The 22852-nt window shown below is 45.1% G+C and overlaps 1 protein-coding gene across 1 annotated transcript; it reads left to right on the top strand.

Annotated features, from left to right (window-relative positions):
• The first annotated feature begins 623 nt into the window (after positions 1 to 623).
• Positions 624 to 6450, top strand: LOC142558082 (uncharacterized). The gene is made up of 4 exons (XM_075670242.1): positions 624 to 735; positions 2391 to 2743; positions 3774 to 3976; positions 6138 to 6450. Exons 1-4 carry the CDS (start codon positions 654 to 656, stop codon positions 6412 to 6414), a joined length of 915 nt encoding a protein of 304 aa, XP_075526357.1. The 5' UTR covers positions 624 to 653; the 3' UTR covers positions 6415 to 6450.
• Positions 6451 to 22852: the final 16402 nt, after the last annotated feature.

Below are 22852 nucleotides of genomic sequence, written 5' to 3'. Positions count from 1 at the left end.
CCGCGAGACCCACGCTGTCAGACAGAGTTCGACGCAGTGGTAAGGTAGCAATTAAAGCTTATGCGGGAAACTAGCGGTCGTGCTCATTAGAGATATAACGAAGTTGCACCGTTCTGGTAGCCGTAAATCCATCTAAGGTTTTGTCCTATCCGATGATAAACACAGGAGATACGACACAGAACTTCCGTTTGTTGCCCGCTTTACTTCAACAACTCTTGAAGGCCGATTTGTCCCGCCTAGTGTTTTGTTCGAAAGTTTGACCCCGCCGGCCTAAGCCGAACGCTACTATAACGAGAACTGTATACGGACAACACAACGAACAGTGATGTTCAGAGGCGGAGCAGTACAGCAGTTGAATGCTTTCGATGTTCTAACTGTCTGAACCTTGGGCTTCAGTTCTTCGCCCGATTGCACCGAACTATTGACAATGGGCCATTCGAAGGCGGCTCAGGTACGTCCCAGTTCGCTCTGCCGCAACCACCGTCGCTCATTTTCTTTCCTTTTTTCTTTTGTAAGAAATACAAGAAACGGGATGTAAAGAGTGGGTGGAAAGAAGGTTATGAAGCGGAGAGACAAGAAAGAAGAGGAAAGAAAGCGAAAGAATCCCGCATTCCCAACCGCGCTAGTAAAATTCACACTCTTGAGCCACAAGCATGCCGGTGCCAGGACTTCCAACATGGCTGTCTACTCTGACTTTCTGTGGTGCTGTTGCCATTTTGCAATCCCAAGTATCTGGTAAGAGTTTATCGACGCAAAGAAGGCTGACAGCTTTCGAACAGCAGAACTATAATCGCCTGAACCGCTCAGTGCGTTGTTTCAGCACTTGTCCGCAGGGGCAATTTGTTGCTGTATTAAAACGGTAGCCCCCATGTTGTCATTATAGAATAGTAATGCGTCCGTTGCATTTGCAAGAATAACAATAATAATTTATTAGTCTGGATTTATTCATGCGTTCCTCGAAGTAATGTATTTGTGGTCAAGATACTTCGTTCCTTTCTCACTTGCTCCTTTCTTTTGCTCATGAAAACTGACAAGGGGTGCCCATAACGTAAAGCTATTCCAAACTTTTCGATTACAATTCTGCAATCAGAGCTCCGCGATTGGTCAAAAACTTTTTTGAACCACCCCTACTTCGCCTCTCTCTCAAGCGACGTCACAAAAACAGCGATGACTCCTCATCTGATATGACGCGTACACACTGACTATGCATCATTGGACCGAACTAAAAAAATATAGTTATTTCTGATTCGAGGGCTTTTTCGTAATTAGCCCTCGGCTATTGGTCAAAAGTTTTCGGGCTGCAACCACTTCACCTGCCTGTCAAATCGCGAAAACTCACGCGTCAAAGTGACGTGTACGCGTTAAAGATGCATTAATATGCCGAACAAAACTGAATTTTTCTCTGATGGCCGCAGGCTGCCTGGTTCCGAAAGGAATAAAAGATGGCTGCTGCCGATCGCCCAGGCACTGTCTACTCGCATCTGCCGGAGAACATGGGTTTATTTGCGTACAATAAAACTTTTTGCGTGGCCATGTAACGTTTTCGAGCACTTTCGGCACGTTTACGACATCGTTCTGCCAACTCTAGTTTGCCGAGGATCCGGTTTAGCATCATTCCTAAGCTTCCTTTGGATGCCGTCGCGATTTGCAACCAGCCACCGCAAGCTCAGTAAGGGAAAGCGTAGCAACCGCAGACGCCGGCACCACCCTCGTCATCCGCTTATCGATTTTCACTGCCCTGGCTCGGCCCCATCGAATTCCTCTCCACTTAAGTATGCTCCTCGCCTCTTGTGAGCCAATTAGATGAGACCAGCTGCTCACTGCAGGCAATGTTAGTCGCTTTTAAAGTAATGAAAAATGACCGCCTTTAAACAAAGGAGTGCGTTTGAATGGTCTGTTAGGACAACCCTGCGGGTAACCACCTGATGCTTGCGTCGGCGGTTACACAAATTTGGCGTCCGGAGATTGGAATAAAATCATCTTGGAATAGTTTTGCGTTGTAGGGCCCTAGGACCGTCTATAGAATTTGAACAAACAAGGGGCTAAGGAACAGATGTGCCTAGTAGCTCAGCGCTTTCCCGAAACATAATGCACCTTTCGTAGTTCACAATTTGTCTTGATTTTAAATACAGATCCTGGCAACTCGTTGAATACAATCCGGATGTAACGCTGTCTTAGTGCCTTGGCCGTTGCAAGTGCGAAATCTTGGACGATCGTAACACGGTATTTGTCGTAAGGACACATATTTCATGGTATGAATTCTGTAATCCTTATTCTTAAACTATTAAAAACCATGTTGTTTGTAGAGGGCGTCAAAGAAAGAGCTAAACCGGAACCTGAAAATAGGCTTTCGGACGTAAGATGTAGCGAATATATTTTCTGTCTTTCAGCCAACAGCGTGCGGCTCCCCATCAGCTCCTCTGCCAGCGCGAACGACAAATCATCAGATGGACAACTGAAGCAAAGAAACCTGGCTATCAAGACAACCTTCGGCAACACGGGATCATCTATTATAAGTATAGGCAGCGCACCACGGGAATTCCCGTTACTGCCAGGCTCGGGCATTAAACCATCTGTATACGGCACGGGTTCTACTGTAATACAAACGGGTGGGCTACCGCAAGGGCCAGTTATTCCCACCGGGATCAAAGGAGATCAAACCATTATACAATCGGATGCCTTTCGAAAGATATTCTGGCAACAGCCTGGCATCAGCCCCATCGGCACCAACATAGGAATGCAGGTATATCCTCACGTTTCATTACTTTCCATACTCTCGTTCTTAAGATACGGAAAACATGCGAAGCTTCAAAATTATAGCTTCGGCTTTAATGACCTGTACTGTAACATGCCAGTCATGGTGCTCTCTTTGAGACATCTAAGTTACGAGCTTTGCAGGCTAACCACCGTTGTAAACGATAATTCAGCAAATTATCTTGCGGTACTTTATCCTGTCACCGTTCGGACTCCAAGCCTCTTCACACATATGTATGTCACTTCCTTCGGTACGTGGGATGCGTCATGCGTTGTAACTCGTTTTCCTTTTTGGTTTTCGTCTTCCGTTGCAATCGTTGAATCACTTGACGTCACAAGTGCTTACGTACGACTCTTACACTTACTTCTTACGTCGTCGCTTTGGTTTACTTACTTGGTTAACGAATTGCGAAGTACTTCCAAAATGCGCATTTTGTAGTCGATCAATTTGGCACAAGGAATCGTTTGCTGTCACTGTCGCCTACAAAACATGAAGCCTGTGCTTCCACCCCTACTACGAATGAGTTCACGAATCAATTATTCAATGAAGCAATCAATCAATTATTCAAACAATCATTCACTCTCTCAGCAATACCTTACTACACGGCGTAAAATAATATCTAACGCCATTGGCCAAAGTCAGCACGGATATAAGGCGAATGCTTGAAGATGAGCCCAGGTTAGTCTACTAGCACGCAAAAAACACAAGGACAGTAGAAAAGACGCCGACAAAGCGCTTTGTCTGCGTTTTTTTCAACCGTCTCTGTGTTTTTATGCACTGATGGGCTAACATGGGGCGCGCCAAGAAACCCAAACTAAGATTAATTCAAATGAGCCCAAATTCACCACTAACCCTACCAGGCCTCTATCTCGCATTTTAGCGGTTTTGCCAAAGAATTGTTGAACAGTTAAACCGCTTATCTAGTCGCCTGGCTGAATGCCTTGCTTGAGCTCGTGGAATAACGCATTTGAAGTACGTTCCGGTAATCTGTGTGACCAATCGGCGATCTGAGCGACAGATACTGCGCGGAGAGGCTCCGATGATCCGCATCATCGAGACGAAGATTAACGAAGGACGTGAGATGGAGCGAAACCTGACGGCCATCCGCATCGCCATCCTCCGAGAGCTGTCGGACGCCAAGGGCATTGGAGTCATCCGGCGCTACCAGATCAAGAGGCGACTGCGAGAGCTCGACATGCGCCTCAACGAACTACACAGAAAGTGAGTCTCAATGGGAAGCCTAAGGCTGGCGCGCAATCATTACCCTCGTTCAGGATTTGAAACTACGGGAAAAAAATATTGGTGAATCTCACGCATATGTTGGAATCGGTGACAAGGGAAGCCTTATTTGATGTTTACTGAATGATGTGACTTCTATTTCTTCAATTTCAATGTAGCTCAACCCTCCTCGCTCAATGAAAGCTCTTGTGAGATTTTGTTCACTTAACTTCTTTCATCACACTGGCCTACTTACATAGCCCACTTATTTTTCACTTCTTTGTGTACGACTTTAACTTCTTCAGACTTATGGAGCTCGTTGCTCCTCGCTTAATGCATGCTCTAGTGAAATGTTGTGCCTCTTATTCTTTTCTACCTACTCCGGTTTTGTTGTCCCCTCCTCCACTTGCCTCTTGTTCTACTTGTCTATTCGTGCAGACGCTCAGGGGTCGAAGTTGTTGCATAATGGGCAAGAAAGCTGCAGGCAGCTTCCGCAACGCATGGGGAGAGGAGAAAAAGAAAGTTTCGCTTTAAAAGACAGGCAGAGAGAAGGAAAGGCAGCGACGTCAGCGTGAGGCCTTGACCTGTTGGATACAGATACTCACATGGGCTAGGTCCCATGGAGTTAAGTTCAGACTCCGGGGCCGAATTCAGAAAGCTTTTCGTACGTGAGCTTTCCGCGCAATTGGCAGGCCACCAGTGCTAACGTTGGGCGTGTCCCAATTCTGGCCAGCATCGGAGACAGTCTACGCACACAGCCATGGGGACAGCTTCGAGCCCTAGTAATGGAACGCGTCTGGGACCGTTTGGAAGGCGATGAAGAAAAATAAAGCCCTCTGAGACGTGACGTCAACTCGCGGCGACAAGAAAAAGTTAAGAAAAATGTGCATCGTTTATTTTATTTAAATTATTTTGTGCAAAACGGGACGTTACCTACGTTAAGCGCACAAAAAAGCGTGGCAATGTTTTCTTGTACGCAGACAACCTCCCCGTCGAGTTTGTAAGCTTCTGTCTCAGCCGCCATCTTGTTTGGGCAGCAACGTAGTCTGCATCGTTTTTGACTTCAATGCCAGTTTCGCGAAGCTGTCTTCTTTCAGAATCAGAAGGAGATTTAGGATGACCGCTGTCCGCTAATGCGTCTGCATTACCGTCCACGGCGAGCATAGGAACACAGGCATTATGTCAAACGTCGCGATAAGCTGGCATCTGTTCGTAAGAAGAGCTTTAGTGTAAGGACGTTATCGTGAGTACAGATTCTGGTGTTTTCTCGAGTTTGTAATCTACATTTAACTCTTATATTGCTTTATATAGACGCACTTACTCAGTTATGAAGGAAATGACTTAGTATTGCGTCCTTCATTGCGCTATCGCAAGTGACAGCATTCTTAGAATCTCTCCAGTAAATACTTCTGCATCACCTCGATCACTGCACTTCACCGAGCTCGTATTCCCCCAAAAAATCACTCAGGCTAGAGTTGTTCGTAAGACCGAATTCCACCCAACCCTGAAGCTGGAGATATGATTATCGAACACGGCTGCCCAATGGAAAGAGCACTTACCGAAGAAAAGCTTTGTGAATTTGGCGCCTGATTCCAGACTGACGCCACCCTACATGAGGTCAGGATGCTCCATTCCCCCCAAAATAAATAAATAAATGAATAAATAAATAAATAGTGCCTGTCACTACTGTGATTTCAGCAAGTCATACTAGTGGTGTTACTTGTTCGTATATAACAGCTAGTACAATGTATACTAATTCCCCATAATATTAACTGCTTATTATCTGCTAAGACTGTTAACAGGAGCTACTATTACCAGTTACCACCGCTGCTCTTAATGCGAACACTGACAGAAGCGGCAAATTATATTGACTTCTATCGCTTGTGCCATTAAGTCTTTCTACTCCCTGTACTGCCAGCACTCCTATACTTATACCTATGCTGCCCACTAGTTGTGATTGGATACTTAATTAGTTTCAGCTCGCCTATGCTTCTCAGAAAGGAGGGGACAGGAACAGAGAGATCGAGGATAGCGTTTTTCTTTTTATACAGAAACACGAGCTATTCAGCGGTCAGGCAAAATTTACCAATGTTGAGGCGAAGGCCACGCAGTTCGTTCGGTTTGTCATTCGGAGACACGGAAACGCAAATCTCTTCCGGCGCAGGAACCAGGAGGCCGAGCAGAAGTTCCGGGCGTTCATCGGCGGCGTCGCATCGGGCAAGATTCGCGACAGACGGCAAGCGCGATCCATCCTGGACAACATCTACCACTTCTGCGGAACGGTGGTCGCAAAGCTCGTCTTCGTCTGCCGGGGACTCGCCGGAGGACTCATCAACCTGTGCAAGGGCATCATCTTGGGCCTGGCCAACGTGATCCACGGAATTCTGGGCCTGAAGCTGCGTCCTCTAGAAGCCGGCGTCAACGTGGTCGCTGGAATCTAGTCAGCCCCGTCGTGGTAGCAATAAACTTACGTTCGTCGCAAGTAAGCGCGGTTGCTCTGTGTCGTTGTACGTTGCTTCGCTTCCTTTCCAGGTACTGGAAATCACGTCGAATCGACTTACAGACATTTCAATTTGAAAATCATGTAAACCCGATGTGCAAGCGCCTGCATTAAGTCTGTGTGTCGGCTCTGGCACGTATACAGGTCTCCTCGTAGGAAAAGCTACGCATATATTGGGGAAGTATATCCAATGCGGTAGCTCCGATTTCGAGCGTCAGGTCGATGGCACATCCGCGTTTGTGCTGGCGCCAAAGCCCTTGCCTAGTGCACAGGAAAGTATGCCACCTGCCACAAGCCCCATTGTTTAGGAAATTATGTAACACTTTAAAAGAGTTTGTTAGACCTGACTTCGGCAGATTAGAAGTCTTTGTGGAGAGAAGAGTGCGTTAGGCTTGTTTCTATCGCTGTATTGAAGATGGCTAATACACTCGACGTGCGCTGCCGATCAGGCAATGATCAGTATCCAGAGCGATCGATCGATCGATCAATCAATCAATCAATCAATCAATCAATCAATCAATCAATCAATCAATCAATCAATCAATCAATCAATCAATCAATCAATCAATCAATCAATCAACTATTTGTCGTTAGACCTATAAAATTCTTGAGGACACCTCCGTGAGGAAATAAAAGAAAAGTGCATAATGCTTGGATGAGATGATCAGATTATGAGTACATAGTACGTGCCATGTCCTGCGATTTATTCTATCAATTTCAAAAGAAAACATTCAACTCATCGTTCATTTATTGTCGGATCTCGTCACAAGGTCGCAATTTATGGTCCACATCATTCAATAAGAATTGGCCATCTTCTCTTGCCTCGTTATTCAGAAAACAAAAAAGAGAGGACAAATAAAAACACGCATCGAATGCCCAGTTAGTTATTAATTAAGCTAAGTGCATGCAAGTGATTCGTGGAATATTTTTGCTCCCTGTCACTGATGCCTGTCAGTCCCTCTCAGCCGCTGAGTCACTGTGGCATTACCGGCAAACGACTAGTGCTTATGACGTGGCTAGTAAATTCACAGGCATAAGGTGCCGTCGCCCTACTCAAACATATATAACTTGTTATCACTGCCTATGCGTTTCGCCCTGCGGTGGACATGAAATAGGCGGACGTTAACGATGATATTGATGACAACATTGATTAAGTAATAATTATGACGTTATCTACGACTAAGAGACTCCACGCATGGTATTTTCAAGCATTAACGAATGATGGCTACTTTGACGATCACCTTATTTGACGTTAAATATTAAAAAAAAAAGATCAAGCAAAACCGAAGAGTAAATTTGTGCTCTACATGCTGCAATCGACAACCCCCAGAGAAGTGAAGTTAAACAATTTGTTTACAGTTCTGAAAATGCATGAGTCATCAGAATTTTCATGGCACTGGAGCTAAAGGCGAAATATCGTAAGCCTAAAATCTAATTAAAAATTTAAATATCGGGGTTTTACGTGCCGAAACTACGATCTGATTATGAGGCACGCCGTAGCGGGGAACTCCGACAACCTGGGGTTCTTTAACGTGCACCTAAATCTAAGTACACGGGTGTTTTCACTTTTCGGCACCATCGAAATGAGGCCGACGTGGCCGGGATTCGATCCCGCGACCTTGTGCTTTACAGCGCAACGCGATAGCCACTAAGCAACCACGGTGGGTACGGCTAAAATCTTCAGCATAATACTAAAGCTCGTATCTCTCTATCATGCGCCTGTTCGGGCTCTTATAGCAAACACGAGCATTACGGTAGAACACCTGAATCTTCGATTATGTTTAAGTGCTGAGAAAAACAGAACTCCTTTCTCCTATGCCTAAAGGTCAACATGGCGTTCAATATTGAGAAAGAGGAGATAGACGACGACGACGACGACGACGACGACGACGACGACGACAACAACAACAACAACAACAACAACAACAACAACAACAACAACAACAACAACAACAACAACAACAACAACAACAACAACAACAACAACAACAACAACAGGCAGCGCCCCGGGATTCGGTTTACACGAAGATTTGCAACGACGTTGCAGCACAGTGCTTATGACCCCATCCGCTGCGTACTTAGCGTGATCTAACCAGAGCAAGTGTCTCAGCCTTTCTTTTTCATTTACCGAGAATCCTGAGATGGGAACCGGTAAGCGGATGAAAAAAGGAAAGCACGAAGAGAAAGCGACCAGTCTAAGTGTTTGCCAGAAAGGAAAGCCTTTCTTTTTCAGTCGCATTGTTTGCTTGCGTCATTCTGCGCTTTGGATGTCGGCGGCGCGAACTTGGCGGCTGACGAAGTATCGAAGAGGCCGATCAAGCGAGCACGTAACGAACTGGAGCTCACGCGCGACGTGCCCCTTTGTCATCTGAAAGCTCTACCCAGACTGATACCGTTGCGCGCGTTGTTAGCGTGGCAGCTACAGAAACACAGCGCGCGCACCATCACTCATGTCCCGCACTCGGGCATTTCCCAAAAATACGCTGCGACGCGTTACGTCTAACAAGCTGCCAGATTCCGGACACTTACTGTCACTGATTATTGTGCGAACTTGGATAAAGCTGTAGGCTGGACGTGAATAAAGCAATGCGTCGAGTGCGAACGATATGCCACATTACTTATCGTTAGGACATTGAAAATGTCCGCAAAAAAGTCATTGACTTCGAACACAGATCATTATTGATCATTACAGTAAGGAAGCGATATGCAATGATTGCAAACGTTAGAAATAAGTAAACTACTTTTAAAACAATAAAGTGTTTCATGAATACAAGGAGTAAGAATGTGCGATGTATGAAAACGTTCGCGAGGAGTCACTGACTTCTAAAGCAATAAATTTTTAAGGGATACAAGAAGGAAGGGATATGTAATAAATTTGTACAGAAAAAAATAAGCGGTTGGGAAAACAATCCTGGAACAATTGGTTTTCCTTTGATAACATGTTGACAACGAAGCAGTCAGATCACTACCTTCGAGAGAGAGACAGATGGTTACCACGGTGACCGCGCACTACGTCAGCTGAGAATCGCTGATTGCTGTAGTCAGGAAATAAAGGTAGGATAAAATTTAATTGTATATTTAAACGACCTCCTATGAAAATGTGGCTGCTGTGGCCGGGACTCGAACCTTCGACCACGTGCTCAGCTGCGGGACGTCATAGCAACTGAACCTGGCTGAGCCACCGCGACGCGAACAGGAAGGAAAAGTCCTGTTAGCATTCAAGCATTTCTAAAATGGCAATGTACACGAATCCATTGTGGAATGCGTGACGACTTGCGTGAAGTTAGGAACGCTGACGTATGGGCTCCGTATTAACTTGAACCACGCGTGATTCTTTTAAAGCGCTGTCCACGACACAGTACGCGATGTACTCTTCAAGTCCTCCTATCAAAATGTGGCTGCTGTGGCCGGGACTCAAACCCTCGACCACGTGCTCAGCTGCGGGACGTCATAGCAACTGAGCCTGGCTGAGCCACCACGACGCGAACAGGAAGGAAAAGTCCTGTTAGCGTTCAAGCATTTCTAAAATGGCAGTGTACACGAATTCATCGTGGAATGCAAAAAAAAGGCACGCTCTCATGTGGTGGTGCTCCTTAAATGTTTACTAGGTCCACTTGCGATGATTTAGAAAACAGCTAACATTTAATTTAATATATTTCCTGTAGTAGGGGCAATTTTCGTGAAATGGAACGTGCCGGAAGTGAAGATGTTCAGTAAAATGTTTTCGCTTTAAACCAATCATTAGCAGTGCCGTAATAATTCTTGAATAGGCAAATGGAGATGTTGTACGGCTCCGAGGATAGAAAAGTCTAGAAAAACTGTACCTGTAGTGTTCAGCGCAACACAGGTACCGGTTTCCTTGAGCATTCATTCTTTGTTTAACTCAGAGGTGCTCGCCTAACAGACACGGTAGCATTTGGCTGTGGTCATTCAATTTTAAATGTTTGTGAAGCAACGCAAAGAGACAGTTCGTTTGTGGTATCTTATCGTGTTTCCTCAAAAAAGCTTCCTCAGCAGATGGCACACTAATATTTTTGGTCGAGTTAACCCAGTTTTTGTATATCTAGTCTCTTTCTCGCAGAAGCTCTAAAAGAAAGAAACTGCGGTTTGTGTAGTCATCGTACATAAGTTCTGTGCGAAAAAAAATTTAAAGTTTTGAGCTATGGTACATGACTTCTGCCCGAGTCAATATTAAGAGCTTTTTTGCCCAGAAAGAAAGTTCTGGCCGCAAAGAACTGTGTAAATAACCACGACATCGTTGTGCCTCTTGAGAAGCTGCTTTCCATCAAAGGGCAGGCAACCTTGCTCTGTAAATTTGTGGTCACGCGTACAACAGTGCAAGAGTCCCCTAGACTGAGGTGACGCTCAGCTCTGGCGGCACCCAGAGCGCTCTAGATACGTTGTACTGGCTTCACCATAGGCGTCTGCGGATTTATAGAGGCACACGTACCCAGTGCCACTGGGTATGTTCTCTTGGGTCCCTGGGTATGTGCCCATATATATTTCCGGGCGTGTTGTTTTAATGTTGCTGGGATTTTTCGAAATCGGCTGTGGCATCTAGCGCAGATCTACTTATTGAGCTGGAATACTCGAAGAGGTATACATTACGTACACTGGAAATTAGCACGCACAAGTACTATTTAAAAAAATTCACTATTTAAATGTTTTACAAATTACTGCAGCGAACATATTGCGAACACGAACTGAAGGCAGTGATTTCACAACGCACATTCACTTGGAAAGAATTGCTGAACTAGCTCCACTTTTGAGATGAGCGCAGTCGAAGTCACTGCAAAGATGAGCTGTTGATCCGCTTACATTTTCACCAAAACGTGTCTTTATTCTTTCAGGCTCAAAAGTTATTGGAGCACTAATGCACTTCGTTGCAAGCTTTGGGAACGCTTATCTCGAAACTGGTGTCAGCCTCAGAATTTGTTCCAAGTGAATATGACTTTCAACGCCACCGGCTACAATTAATGAATTGCAATATGTGGCGTAAAGTTAGCAGTCAGATATCCACCACATTTCTTTTGCGAAAATAGTGACTCTGAAGTAATGTGATTCATCAAGTGGAATTCTGCTTCTTGTCGAGGGCGGTTTTTAAAAATTCTGTTAATGACATAAAACACACCTTGCAGATGGCGCAATTGTTGCAAACGTGTCCTCTCAAGCTGGGGATCGGGCAGAAGGACCAGTGTGCCTAGGGTAAGTTGGATAATTGAAGCAGCAATAGAAGCCGAATTCCCCGTGAAATGACGAACACAAGAGGGAAATTCGTTGACGGCACTGAGTTTGCAAGCGTCAGTTAAAATTCGGTCTTTGGACACCACGTGTCCAAGTATTGTTGCTATTGTCCAAATATTGCTTGGCTCAAAACCATTTCGAACCTCGGTCTGGGTAGTCACTTTCACCAATATGTCGAAGCCTTTCTCAGTGGAAGAATGGCCAGGCTCAAGGCTGGGGACCTAACATCAAATACAATGAAGCTAGGTAACCGAGGCACACCCCAAGGAGCGGTCATCTCGCCCACTCTTTTCTATATCTCCGTGATAGGTGTCGCCAGAAGACTCGAAGACATCGAAGGCATAGTATACACCATTTAGGCGGATGACGTCACGATATGGTGTACTGCAGGCAGCGACGGAGAGACCGAACAAAGATTGAAGAGTACTTCATCCAAATGGGGACTCAGATGCTCGCCGAAGAAATCAGAGCGCCTACTATACCGACCTAAGAGACGAGGCCGCAAACCCAGGGGATTGCTTCCTGCTGGGGAGAACGACATAACGCTCTATACCAGGAGCGGAAGCGTCATCCCAAGGGTGGACTCCATGCGTGTCCTGGGCTTGGTGATAGAAGTCAACGGGTCCAATAATCAAACGATTCCACGTATCGCTAGGAAAGTAGACAACGCAATCAGGCTCATCAAAAGAGTAACTAACCGCCGACATAGGCTTGGAGAAGACAACGTCGTCAGACTAGTTCACGCCTATTGTGCTATGCCACTTCGCCTACGTAGCAGCCATGCATGAGTGGCTGAGATCCGAAAGAAACAAACTCAATGCATTGTTAAGGAAGGTAATCAAGGTAGCTTATGGGCTACCTAGGTACACGGAAACTGAAATACTCATGCAACTAGGGCTGCGCAGTACACTGGAGGAAATAGCCGAGGCACAAGAAAGAGCCCAGTTCTTCAGACTCACCATCACGCGATCAGGAAGAAGATTCTCAAAAGGATTGGTATACCAATTACAGCACTGCATAATAACTATACAGAAATTCCCATAGATCTGCGGAAGAATACCAGAGTCATGTCTGTTCCAAGGAATGTTCACCCCATTCATAATGTGGGCAGAAGGCAAGCCAGAACCAAAGACCTACTAGAGAAAGCTAAAATCAGCCTAAAGAAAGCTCGTTCGCCGACGCGGCTTTCATGTCAAATAGACGATCTTTTACAGTGGTTCTTCTGAACGGCAAAGGTGAAGTCGTCAACTCGTCTTCCACGTACACCACACAATCACTTTAATAATAATAATCACAATCGCACAATCAATAATAATAATAATAATAATAATAATAATAATAATAATAATAATAATAATAATAATAATAATAATAATAATAATAATAATAATAATAATACAAAATACCTCCCACATCAACACTGATGGTGCTAATGGGGGAGGTAGAGAGAAAAAAAACCTAGGGTCTGCTTGACTAACTCTCTCCTCCCCGAACGAAAACACATTTTGTTTCTTTGATTTTCTGCATCAGCGAAACATACATAAACAAAGATAAAAGATAAAAAAGCAAAAAATCACATAGCAAATAAGAAATGAATACACTTCAGGGGATAATGTTGCTGTTGGAATACGTAATTTGAGAGGGCATAGATTGAGATACACAAATCAATGAAAGCAATGCGTGAATAGCACATATAGCATAGCCATCCGTAATACAAACGTCCATACGTGTAGAATAACTACTGAGGATTACAGTAAGGAGAAGAAATAATGAAAACAAAGGCTTGAGGATTTTCAGTAATACTCGAGATGAAACATCGTATCTCTTTTTTGTCATGTGAACCGGGTCTAGGTTATTATAGAGGCATAAATGTAGCAGTACAGGTGAAGTGCGCTTTATCATTCGTTCCCCATATGTTGTTCTGGAAGAGTACATGTACCACGCGTCAGAGTTTCTGGTTATGTGTGTGTTTTATTTTTTTTGCGTAGAAGTGCTACTTCTTTAAGATCAGATGCATTTTTTTCTTCAATTCAATACTGGGACATTATGCGGTAATTGTAACTGCAAAATACCTGTATTACGTGTGTTCTTTTCAAGAGTGATGATGAAGGGTGGTCATTTGTGGCATTGTATATATTTTGTAACATTTTTTCTGAAGTATATGAAGCTTCTTTACATTTGACAGCGTCGTATTGCCCCATATAAAGTGACAGCAACTTAAATGAAGATAAAAAATCTATTATATAGAACAAGCTTAACTTTAGTGGGCAACATGTGCCTGTTGGTGTAATTTAAACCAATGATGCTAGATAATTTCTTTGTTATGTGCTCAATATGTAAATCCTATGTCACGTTTTCCCTGAAGAAGACATAATGTCTTAAAAGAGCTTACGATCTCCGTTTTTTTTTCATCGTGAAGCATGATCGCGTGATTGATGCGCAACATTTTTATTTTTAGGACGATGAACAGCAGCCTTCGTTTTACTCGTGTTACTATTTAAAGCGTTCTACTGGGACTGTATATGAAGGCGCATAAGTGTGGTGTTACGTGTGGTAATTAGCTCTGAGGCAGTTGGCGCTGAAAATAATGATTTCGTATCATCTGCACATATAACACTTTGGTTCAGTTTCAGTATGCATAAGATCATATAAGTAGATATTAAAGAGAAAACACCGAGAATGCTCTCCTGGCGCACTCCAGATAGAACTTATATAATATTTGAGGAATGTCCATGTATATCCACATATTGCTGCCCGCTACCTAGATACCTGTAGTTTTGTAAGAGTGTCAAGCTATTCCCTCGGAACCTATAAGTCTCAAGTTTTATAAAAGCAATATGTGGTTGAGTAGGTCAAAAGCCTTTCTAAAATTGCTCATCCTTCTTTGTTGTTATATCACTTTTGCTAGCGATATCAAATGTACCCGATTCCCTTTGACAACCCTTAATCCATAAGTCTTCCTTTCGGTGTTGCATCTTGTGTGCCTTCATCGTGAATAAAATATGGCCTCTGGTGTGGTATCGCATTTTATAGCAGGCATGATTACTGGCCGAATTTCATGAAGAGAGGCGGTCACGCACTTGAGTTCCATGTGCATTTTCGGGTGGATGCACAGCTCTGCGGATTTATGGATGGATGGATGTTGAGTGTCCCCTTTGGAACGGGGCGGGGGGTTGCGGCACCAAGCTCTTGCTATTATTTTGCCTATTGTCCAACCTAGGTTAAAAAAGAGAAAAATAAAGGTACTATAAACTCCCCACAACCAAATTTTCTGACCCCCTATTGCGAACTTTGCTTTTGTACGTCTCCGTTTTTTTTGTCGTTTCCCTACTTTTCTTCAACCAAGCTTCCAATCGCCTCTTATAACTAATATCTATTGCAGACATGTTTACTTTTCCCCTGCTCTCGCTGAACGCAAGGGCTTCAAGGAGGCCAGTGGTGCTTAGGCTTCGGCTACTGCAGCGCCTCACGCGGCAGAAGTGGCGGAATTTGGTGCTTAAGACGTCAGCAGCAGCGCCATTTCTGTACCAGTCGAGGTGGTTGATGTCTCTACAGGTGCAGCAGCGTGGGATGGCCTGAACCTGTTGTGTGCTGTCGCTGAAGTCCACGTAGAAGCTAGATCAGTGATTGAACTTTATAAGAAAATGACCATTAGCAGAAACACCTGACTACATTTTGTCAGCAGAAAATTTTCAAGTAAAGCTTTCTTTGCCTCTTTCTGAGATTTGACATGAGCCTACGGTTTCTTGCCTGATATGTTCGTGGATGTATGTATGAAGCTTACATTTGCCCTGAATGGTAGTACTAGTTAACGGGCTTATATAAACTGTATGTTAACCTACAAGATAGTGCGAGGAAGTGGATGTCTGTTCTCTGTAATAAAACATTGTTTCGTGCATAACACATTAACATGTAATGTAGGCCTGTAGGCATATCTAAAGGACACTAATTTTAATAAAGTAACGCATTGTATTCAAAGACTTCCTCCAGGTCCTCTATTTTCGAGGATTTAGCAATTCGGTATGCGCCCATTCTTGGCTAGTTGTCCAGGATGAGTATGTGCCACTGTTACACAAGTGGTATAAAAACCTTAAATGTATTTAAAATTAAGTGGCAACGTGGCACAAGAGATATATAAATTGTGTTGTTTGTGGCGCATAAATATAACTGTTGCACGATATCAAACATTGCATAGGATGAAAGTAAACAATCGCACGCAATGCCATTAGTTCTACAGCATTTATTAACCACTCCGTTAAAGGTTCACTTCATATATACTCCAGCATTTGCATTTCGATATGCATTAGTCTTTCAGAATCTTTGTTTAAGGTTCTAATTTCTGTCATATCTAAAAATATAGAGTCGATTACTCCGATAGTGATTTTAGTACCTTGCTGACTACTTGAACTGTGAAGCGCATTTCAACACAATGAGGGTACCTTGTTAACTACTTAATCTTCTGAATTGTCCTTGTATATAAACAGAAGCAATTCGCAGTCTTTGTAGAAGCTGAAAAAGAATTACGATCATGACACTAAAACGCATCTTCTGCATACGAAAGCTATGGCTCTATGACTAGAATACAACGATATAGGAATAGTACATGAACCGTTGGACTGAAAATTTTTTACCCTAGTTACCCTTGCAAGATTTGACACATAACTAATATTTTTACTACATGTCAAAGTCTATAGTACTCCAGTTGCCACTAAGTGTTATAGTTATGACAGCAGCAGTTCCCTAACACAACATGAAATTCCTCTTAGGAAATTCAAACAACGAAGACGAGCAGTGCAACCACAAGCTGTCGCCTGTCAACGCGGAGAACCCACCACGAGACACGTGACTGCAAGGTGCAACACACTGTTAACGTCGCCAGTAAGCACCGTGGTCCAGACCATCGGGCAAGCTATTTTGCGGGTCACGAAAGCGTTTCAAGGTGTACTACTGTTCTTGAGGACTTATGTAATGTAAGTAAGGTGGTGTTCGCCTTGCTCTTGAGTGTGTTTCCGGTCTCGACTGAGCGCAAATGGGACTTGCCTAAAAAAGACCGGCTGCAGCTGTTCCTCATGAAATTAAAACTTGGCATCAACTACTCATCTCGGCCTACTCTGTTCATCATTAGTGAAATGTCAGCCTCATAGCATTTCAAAATTGTCCTCAGAACCTTGGCATTTGCTACAGAGCAATGCACTTTTTGTCCTCCACTCAAGAGTTATTCTGGCTACCATGCCTATCTGTATTAGGGCACATTATTCGGACAGCACAATGACAAGCGACTGCACAGAAATCTGCACTGAGCAGCCACCAACTGTTCAGCAGCAGAGGACTATTTACTTGTAATACAAAGGCGGGTATACTTTGACATTCATTGTTGGGGTTGCACTCGGTGGGATGATTTGTTTGCACTCAGATGCATATGGGGGAAGGGTATCCTACACAGACGTTACTGTCGATACTGGTTTCCTTGATGTCGATGAGGCTGGTGATGAAATACTTAAGACGGGATTTCCCGGAATCCGCAGAGTTATGGGTGGACGAAATGCAGTGCTTGTCATGCCCCTATTTTCGCAAGACCCCCAGTTCAGTGCTCAAGATATCAGGGACACATGCAATATTGCGCAAGTGCGAATTCATGTGGAGAGAATAATCCAGGGAATTAAAGTTCATAACATCTTAAACAGCAGGGTGCCAACTGAAATGATACCACTCATGACGAACGTGGTTCACATGTGCTCTGTGCTGACGAGCCTTCAACCTCCAATCATTAAATTCAAGTAAATCGCTGAGAATCGGATGATTTAGCGTAGCAACTGCCTCTTTCAGCAAATCATTTTTGTCGATATCTGCAAGGTGGGGGAAGGTTAACAATAGAGAAAATTTTTAATCCGCCAGGTAGTAGCATGACACAAAATTGAAGAGTCATGGGGGTTTCTCAGAAAGAGCTTTCCATAACGAAAAATTCTTCCTAGTCTGGGGATCGAATTCACAACGCCTTTCTCAAGCAGTCAATTTTTTATCAGCTGAATAAGAAGCCAACAGATTGTAGAGAACAGCCGAATTAATAGACAAATCAAAACACAGGTACATTGAATATGGCCCACTTCATGTCGACAGAATATACTCATGGTGAGGCCTATTAAATGAAAAAAGTTCAGTCGCGAAACCACAACCATTTTCCTTTAACTGCTAAGCTTTCTAAAAAAACTATGTGGTTTTTTTCTATAGCTTTCTGTACTGTTGGGTGGCCGGCAGTTTTCTACTTTCAACCATGATCAATAACCTAGTTTTATATCTACTGCAGTACGAAGGCCTCTCCCAGCTATCTTCAATTATCCCTCTCTTGCACTAGTTGATTCGAAGTTGTCCATGCAAATTTTAAATCTTCTCCCCACCTCCTAACTCTCCGCCGTCCTCGTCTGCGCTGTAACTCTAATTTCTGCAACTCTTACAGTCCACCGCATATCGGTCCTATGCACTACTTGGCCAGCACACATTCATTTTTTTCTGTCTCTTTGCGGTATGCCTGGCATTTTTTTTTGTTCCATCACTAGCCATCACTTCAGTTGTTGTGGGTTGTTTCTGTACTGTCATCCTCGTGCGTAGCTTTACAGCGTAGGCTGTCATTGGATCATTCCAATAGCCGTTTCGGTTGGCGGCGGTGTACGCCACCACCGGCGTCCGTCGTAGCTATTGACAGGAATGACAGAAAAACAAATTGGCCGACGATTACGCTTCTTGGTAATGCGATATTTGAGCGCAGCTGCTGCCTTACTACAACAACAGGCAACCGCATACAGAACACGCCGTGCCAAAAGGAGGCGGTTCTGCGTTTCGGATTGGGAGCACACACCGCAATCCGCAGCTATGGAGCCGCCGCTCCGGCGACGCGCTATCGCGCCATATCTAAGTGGGTCACCACCGCGGAGAGGGGGGGGAGATTAGCAATAATTATTTAATGTTTCTTCCGAGATAGGATGAGGAAACGGGTGGAGAACAGGGGTACTGAGTAAAGGTCACACACTCATTCACTCACAAACTGGCCTCAATGTGGCCGCACAAGGTTGCAGTGGGAAGTAGAAGTAAGGGGACAAAACTCTATGTCTTTCGAGTCCCCAAAGCGCACTGCGCCAGGTAAGGCGAGGTATAGGGCAAGAGTGGAGGCGGGAGGAGGACAGCCAGGTGCAAGCACTGCCAGAGGCGACAAATGCCACTGAGGGACGCACCCTGCAAACGGGGAAGTGAGAGACACGGCTGAGAGCCATACAGCCACGCGACGGGGAGATGGAGGAGCGGAGAGCTGTGGATCACGCGCGAGGCGGCAAGAAGCGCCCGCCGCCGGCACCGCGGCAGTGCCGCAACAGCGGGAGAAGGGACGGCGAGGGCGGAGTGGACGGTAGCGGCGAGAGTCACCGCAACGACGGCGCTGCGTGGAGGAAGGGGGCGAGAGGATAGGCGAGAACACGTGATCCGGCTTTGGAGGACAAGGGGAGAGCAAGACTCACGGCGCGCGCGAGAGATGGAAGCAGGAGCGCGCGCAGCTAGAGCAGCTCGCGAATGATGACCTTGGTTACGGCGAGGCCGACGGCGACGCGAAACGCGGGAACGGGCGCCAAAGAGCTGCTCTCTAAAATTACCCACTTCCCGCCGGGATCGAACACGGGCACTCTGCGTTGGAGTCAGCTACTCTATCATCACGCGGCGCCAGCGCTTACTAGCTGCCGCGAAAACATTCCCTATACATGCGTCCTAACGCACGAGGAGCCACACAATGTGAGATGCGCACTGCGTCGCGTCAATACACGCGCACTTTGCATTGCAGTTGGATATTATTGTACCAAGTGGCATGCCATGTAGCAGTTCCATAGTCAGCGGTACAAGGTAGACAGGGAAGTTATGAGAAAGAAAAACAAGTTTAAGGAGACGTATACAACAATGCTAGAGGGAAAAGTGTGTACATCATACCTGATAAACGCATGTAGGCTGGGTGACTATTTGTCACCTCCCGGTTTCAAGAGTGAAGCGATAATAATAATAATAATAATAATAATAATAATAATAATAATAATAATAATAATAATAATAATAATAATAATAATAATAATAATAATAATAATAATAATCAAAAGAAGCAGCAGCGTCGTATGGGACGTCTGCCCCACGTAGTCTCGATAGCCGGATTTACTCTTCGGTACACGTTATGGTGCCTCCTCGCAAGGTACGAACCGCTGCTGAGGAAGCGAATCGTCGAGCTACGCGTGCGGCTGCAACCAGGAAACGCTGGGCTCAGCAGACCGCTGTGCACAGAGCAGAGCAAAGCCTCAGCTCGGCGTCAATGCCGGGCGCACAGTTCATGCGCTTGGAACTGACGCAAGGGGACTTCGCCTGCGAAGACCATCTGGCGCATGCTGCCAGAAATAGAGCTTCTATGGAGCCGCTCCTCCAGCTTAGGCTGTGACTGTGCTGCACGCGCCACGCAGGCTTGTGCCCCCTTTTTTCCCTAGTCACTGAAGCGCCAATGGTGATTTTAACCGTAGGAATTAGGTCTGAGTTACAGTATCCGGATGTGCGTCTGAAGACGCCCATGAAAGGTCCCTGTTGTGCACTGTTGAATGAGCGGCTAGAGACCATCAGCCACGGTGGTTTGACGGAGTGATATGGAAGGGCATAGCCTGATGTTATGTGGGGTAGATGGCAGCGGAATGCACTTGTGAAACTGTTGTCCGGCCGCTCATGTAGAACCGACGTCAATGGATGGCAATGGTGTCGTGTCAGTAAGCGTAAATACACACGAAGTGGTTCGTGGGACAGGTATATCGATAATGGATATACACGGGCTTCCTCAATTGTGCCTTTGTTGGAGGCACGCCGTGGCAACCCGAGGCATATTTTGAGTGCCTGCGCTTGAACGCTCTGTAATGTCCGTAAGCAGGAAATGGTCAAGTTTGAGAGTATCGGAAGGCTGTATCAAATGTAGCCTACGAAAAGAGACTGATAAAGTATTAGTAATGAGCCTTCCGTGGGGCCCCATTTCATGCCTGCCACGAAGCGAAGAACATGGCAAAACAGATTAAGTTTTTGCTTCAACATATTAACATGCCTCGACCATGACATGATATGACCATGACCTACGAGAACACAATTTTGAATGTATGAGTGACACTAGCACAAAAAAGAATCGAGTCACTATGCCTAAATGCTCACAGATTAATCGTTGTTTATCTCGACAACCACTGAAGAATTATTACGCTAAAAGAAGACTGAAATTTAGGCGATTTGGTATAGGTTATACTAACAACGGCTATTTTGTAGCACTTTTCCTTGTTTACTGCTTGGTGCCTAAGACACCATGATGAATTCCTACCCCCATGAGTGGACGTAAACATTTAGCTTATTGGACAGGGAATCAACTCTTTAGTATTGGTAGAGTTCTAGTTTCTAAACGTGTGTAGTTAACGTGAATGTAAGTCAAGGCTCTGAATCTGGTAATGCATTCTTGAATAACGTTCATTACAGCGACGTGCTTCATATTATTTGCAAGATGAAGAAAACGGTATTGAATAAACAGTATGGTTTAAAGCGCCTGCATTATCTTCGTTGTCTTTTTATTTTGTTCTCCTGCCATCGATGGAAGAAAGCATGTATTTGTTAAATATACTAAGACCCATGCACCCGTCGTCACAACTCTTGCTACGCTATGGTTCTGAACGACGTTTCTGAAACCCCGGAGCGCAAGGGAGATGAAACTTGTTCCTTTTTCTGTGAGCTGTGAAAAGCAACTGTAATATAGTAGGAGTTCGCGCTTAGCAGCGAAACTATATGTCACGTTTTCTTGCCCTGTTTACGGCCAATGCGTCGACTCTTCTTTCTCATGCTACCCACATGGAATGTACTCGCTCGCGTGGCCACGTCAAGTGACAGCCAGACTGAACACAACTCGACCCTGACTGACACGTATGCGCAATTTGGCGTGGAAGGAGACTGCCGACGCGGTGGCGAAAATAATTACGGAAAATATGCTACGCAGGACAGTAGTTTTGCGTAATCTGACGTCAGGCTAAGTCGCAAGCTATGCAGCTTGTATACTGTCGGTAAGCGTAGCACAGATGGTTTTAGTAGTCGTCAGACGTCGCATGCTCTCGAGCCCCTAAAACAGTGTGAGTCTCAGGGAAAATACGTGTAGCGCGCGACCAAGTTGTTCAATCGGACCTCAAGCCCGAAGTTGCTGGGTTCTTTACAAACTGCAGATTTCTGCCGTACCCAACTTAACGTACCGCGCCTTCGAGAAAGATTAAGGGGGCTGCGTGGATCTGGGAAATCCGCAGAAGCTGGAGGAGAAACGGAAGTTTATTGCGCTGTTGTCGTATCGCAAGGAATTCCGCATACTCGTGAGTTTCGGAAAAGCACGCTTGTTCGCGAACTGGAAACTTTATTTAGTTGCTGCGGCTGTGTCATGAAATGGTCCTGAGGGGTGTCACAACTCACTGACACAACAGCGTCACGACATGATAAAGGTGCGTGCGGAAGGCGCAGCTAGCCAGCAAAACACCGGGAACCTCGTCATCAATCTGACTGCCGATGGCAACATTTGTCTTATCGTATGGGGCGTTGTCTACAAACCCCGTGTGTGCTCGTTTGCTGGAGTCTCAAGCTGACGCTCTTGAATCTCGATGCTGCCCGTGTCGTAGCCACGGTGCGTGAGTAGGCGTCAATGATTTTCCGCGGCCAAACGTAGTTCCTTGGCGATTTATATCTGAGTAGATCAGAAACAAAGACGTCTATATATCTCGTGCGTGACCCGATTGCGCAACGTTGACGGAAAGGGGGAGGGGGGAGGGCAGAGTGGACCTTTAGTGTTTTCTGGGCTCCTGTGGCTCGCGGTGTGAAAACGTGAAAATTTGGTGAGATGAACGGCGCAGGAAGGTAACGAGGTCGACGGTCCACAGTTTCGTGATTGGACCCCGCAGAAAGCCCCCGAACCTTTCTGCTTGCTGATGAAGGGCAGACGCGTTAACCGCCTCGTTTCCCTCTTCGACTACGTACACTGAAAAAAAAGAAAATAGGTAAGAGTGCACGGTTAAACTCATTTTTCAGTCTCCTGCCAATCGATTCCTAACTGAATGCAGCACAAGAAC

This window comes from Dermacentor variabilis, chromosome 9 (assembly GCF_050947875.1).
Source record: "Dermacentor variabilis isolate Ectoservices chromosome 9, ASM5094787v1, whole genome shotgun sequence".
Classification (NCBI taxonomy): domain Eukaryota; kingdom Metazoa; phylum Arthropoda; class Arachnida; order Ixodida; family Ixodidae; genus Dermacentor; species Dermacentor variabilis.
Note: the sequence above shows the minus strand (reverse complement) of the source record. Positions and strands in the feature narration are given on the sequence as shown.

Coding starts and splice junctions, on each gene's coding strand:
- LOC142558082 (XM_075670242.1), top strand. CDS start 654: ATGCCGGTGCCAGGACTTCCAACATGGCTGTCTACTCTGACTTTCTGT. Junction 2,744..3,773: donor GCACCAACATAGGAATGCAG/GTATATCCTCAC, acceptor TCTGAGCGACAG/ATACTGCGCGGAGAGGCTCC. Junction 3,977..6,137: donor CTCAACGAACTACACAGAAA/GTGAGTCTCAAT, acceptor CTTCCGGCGCAG/GAACCAGGAGGCCGAGCAGA.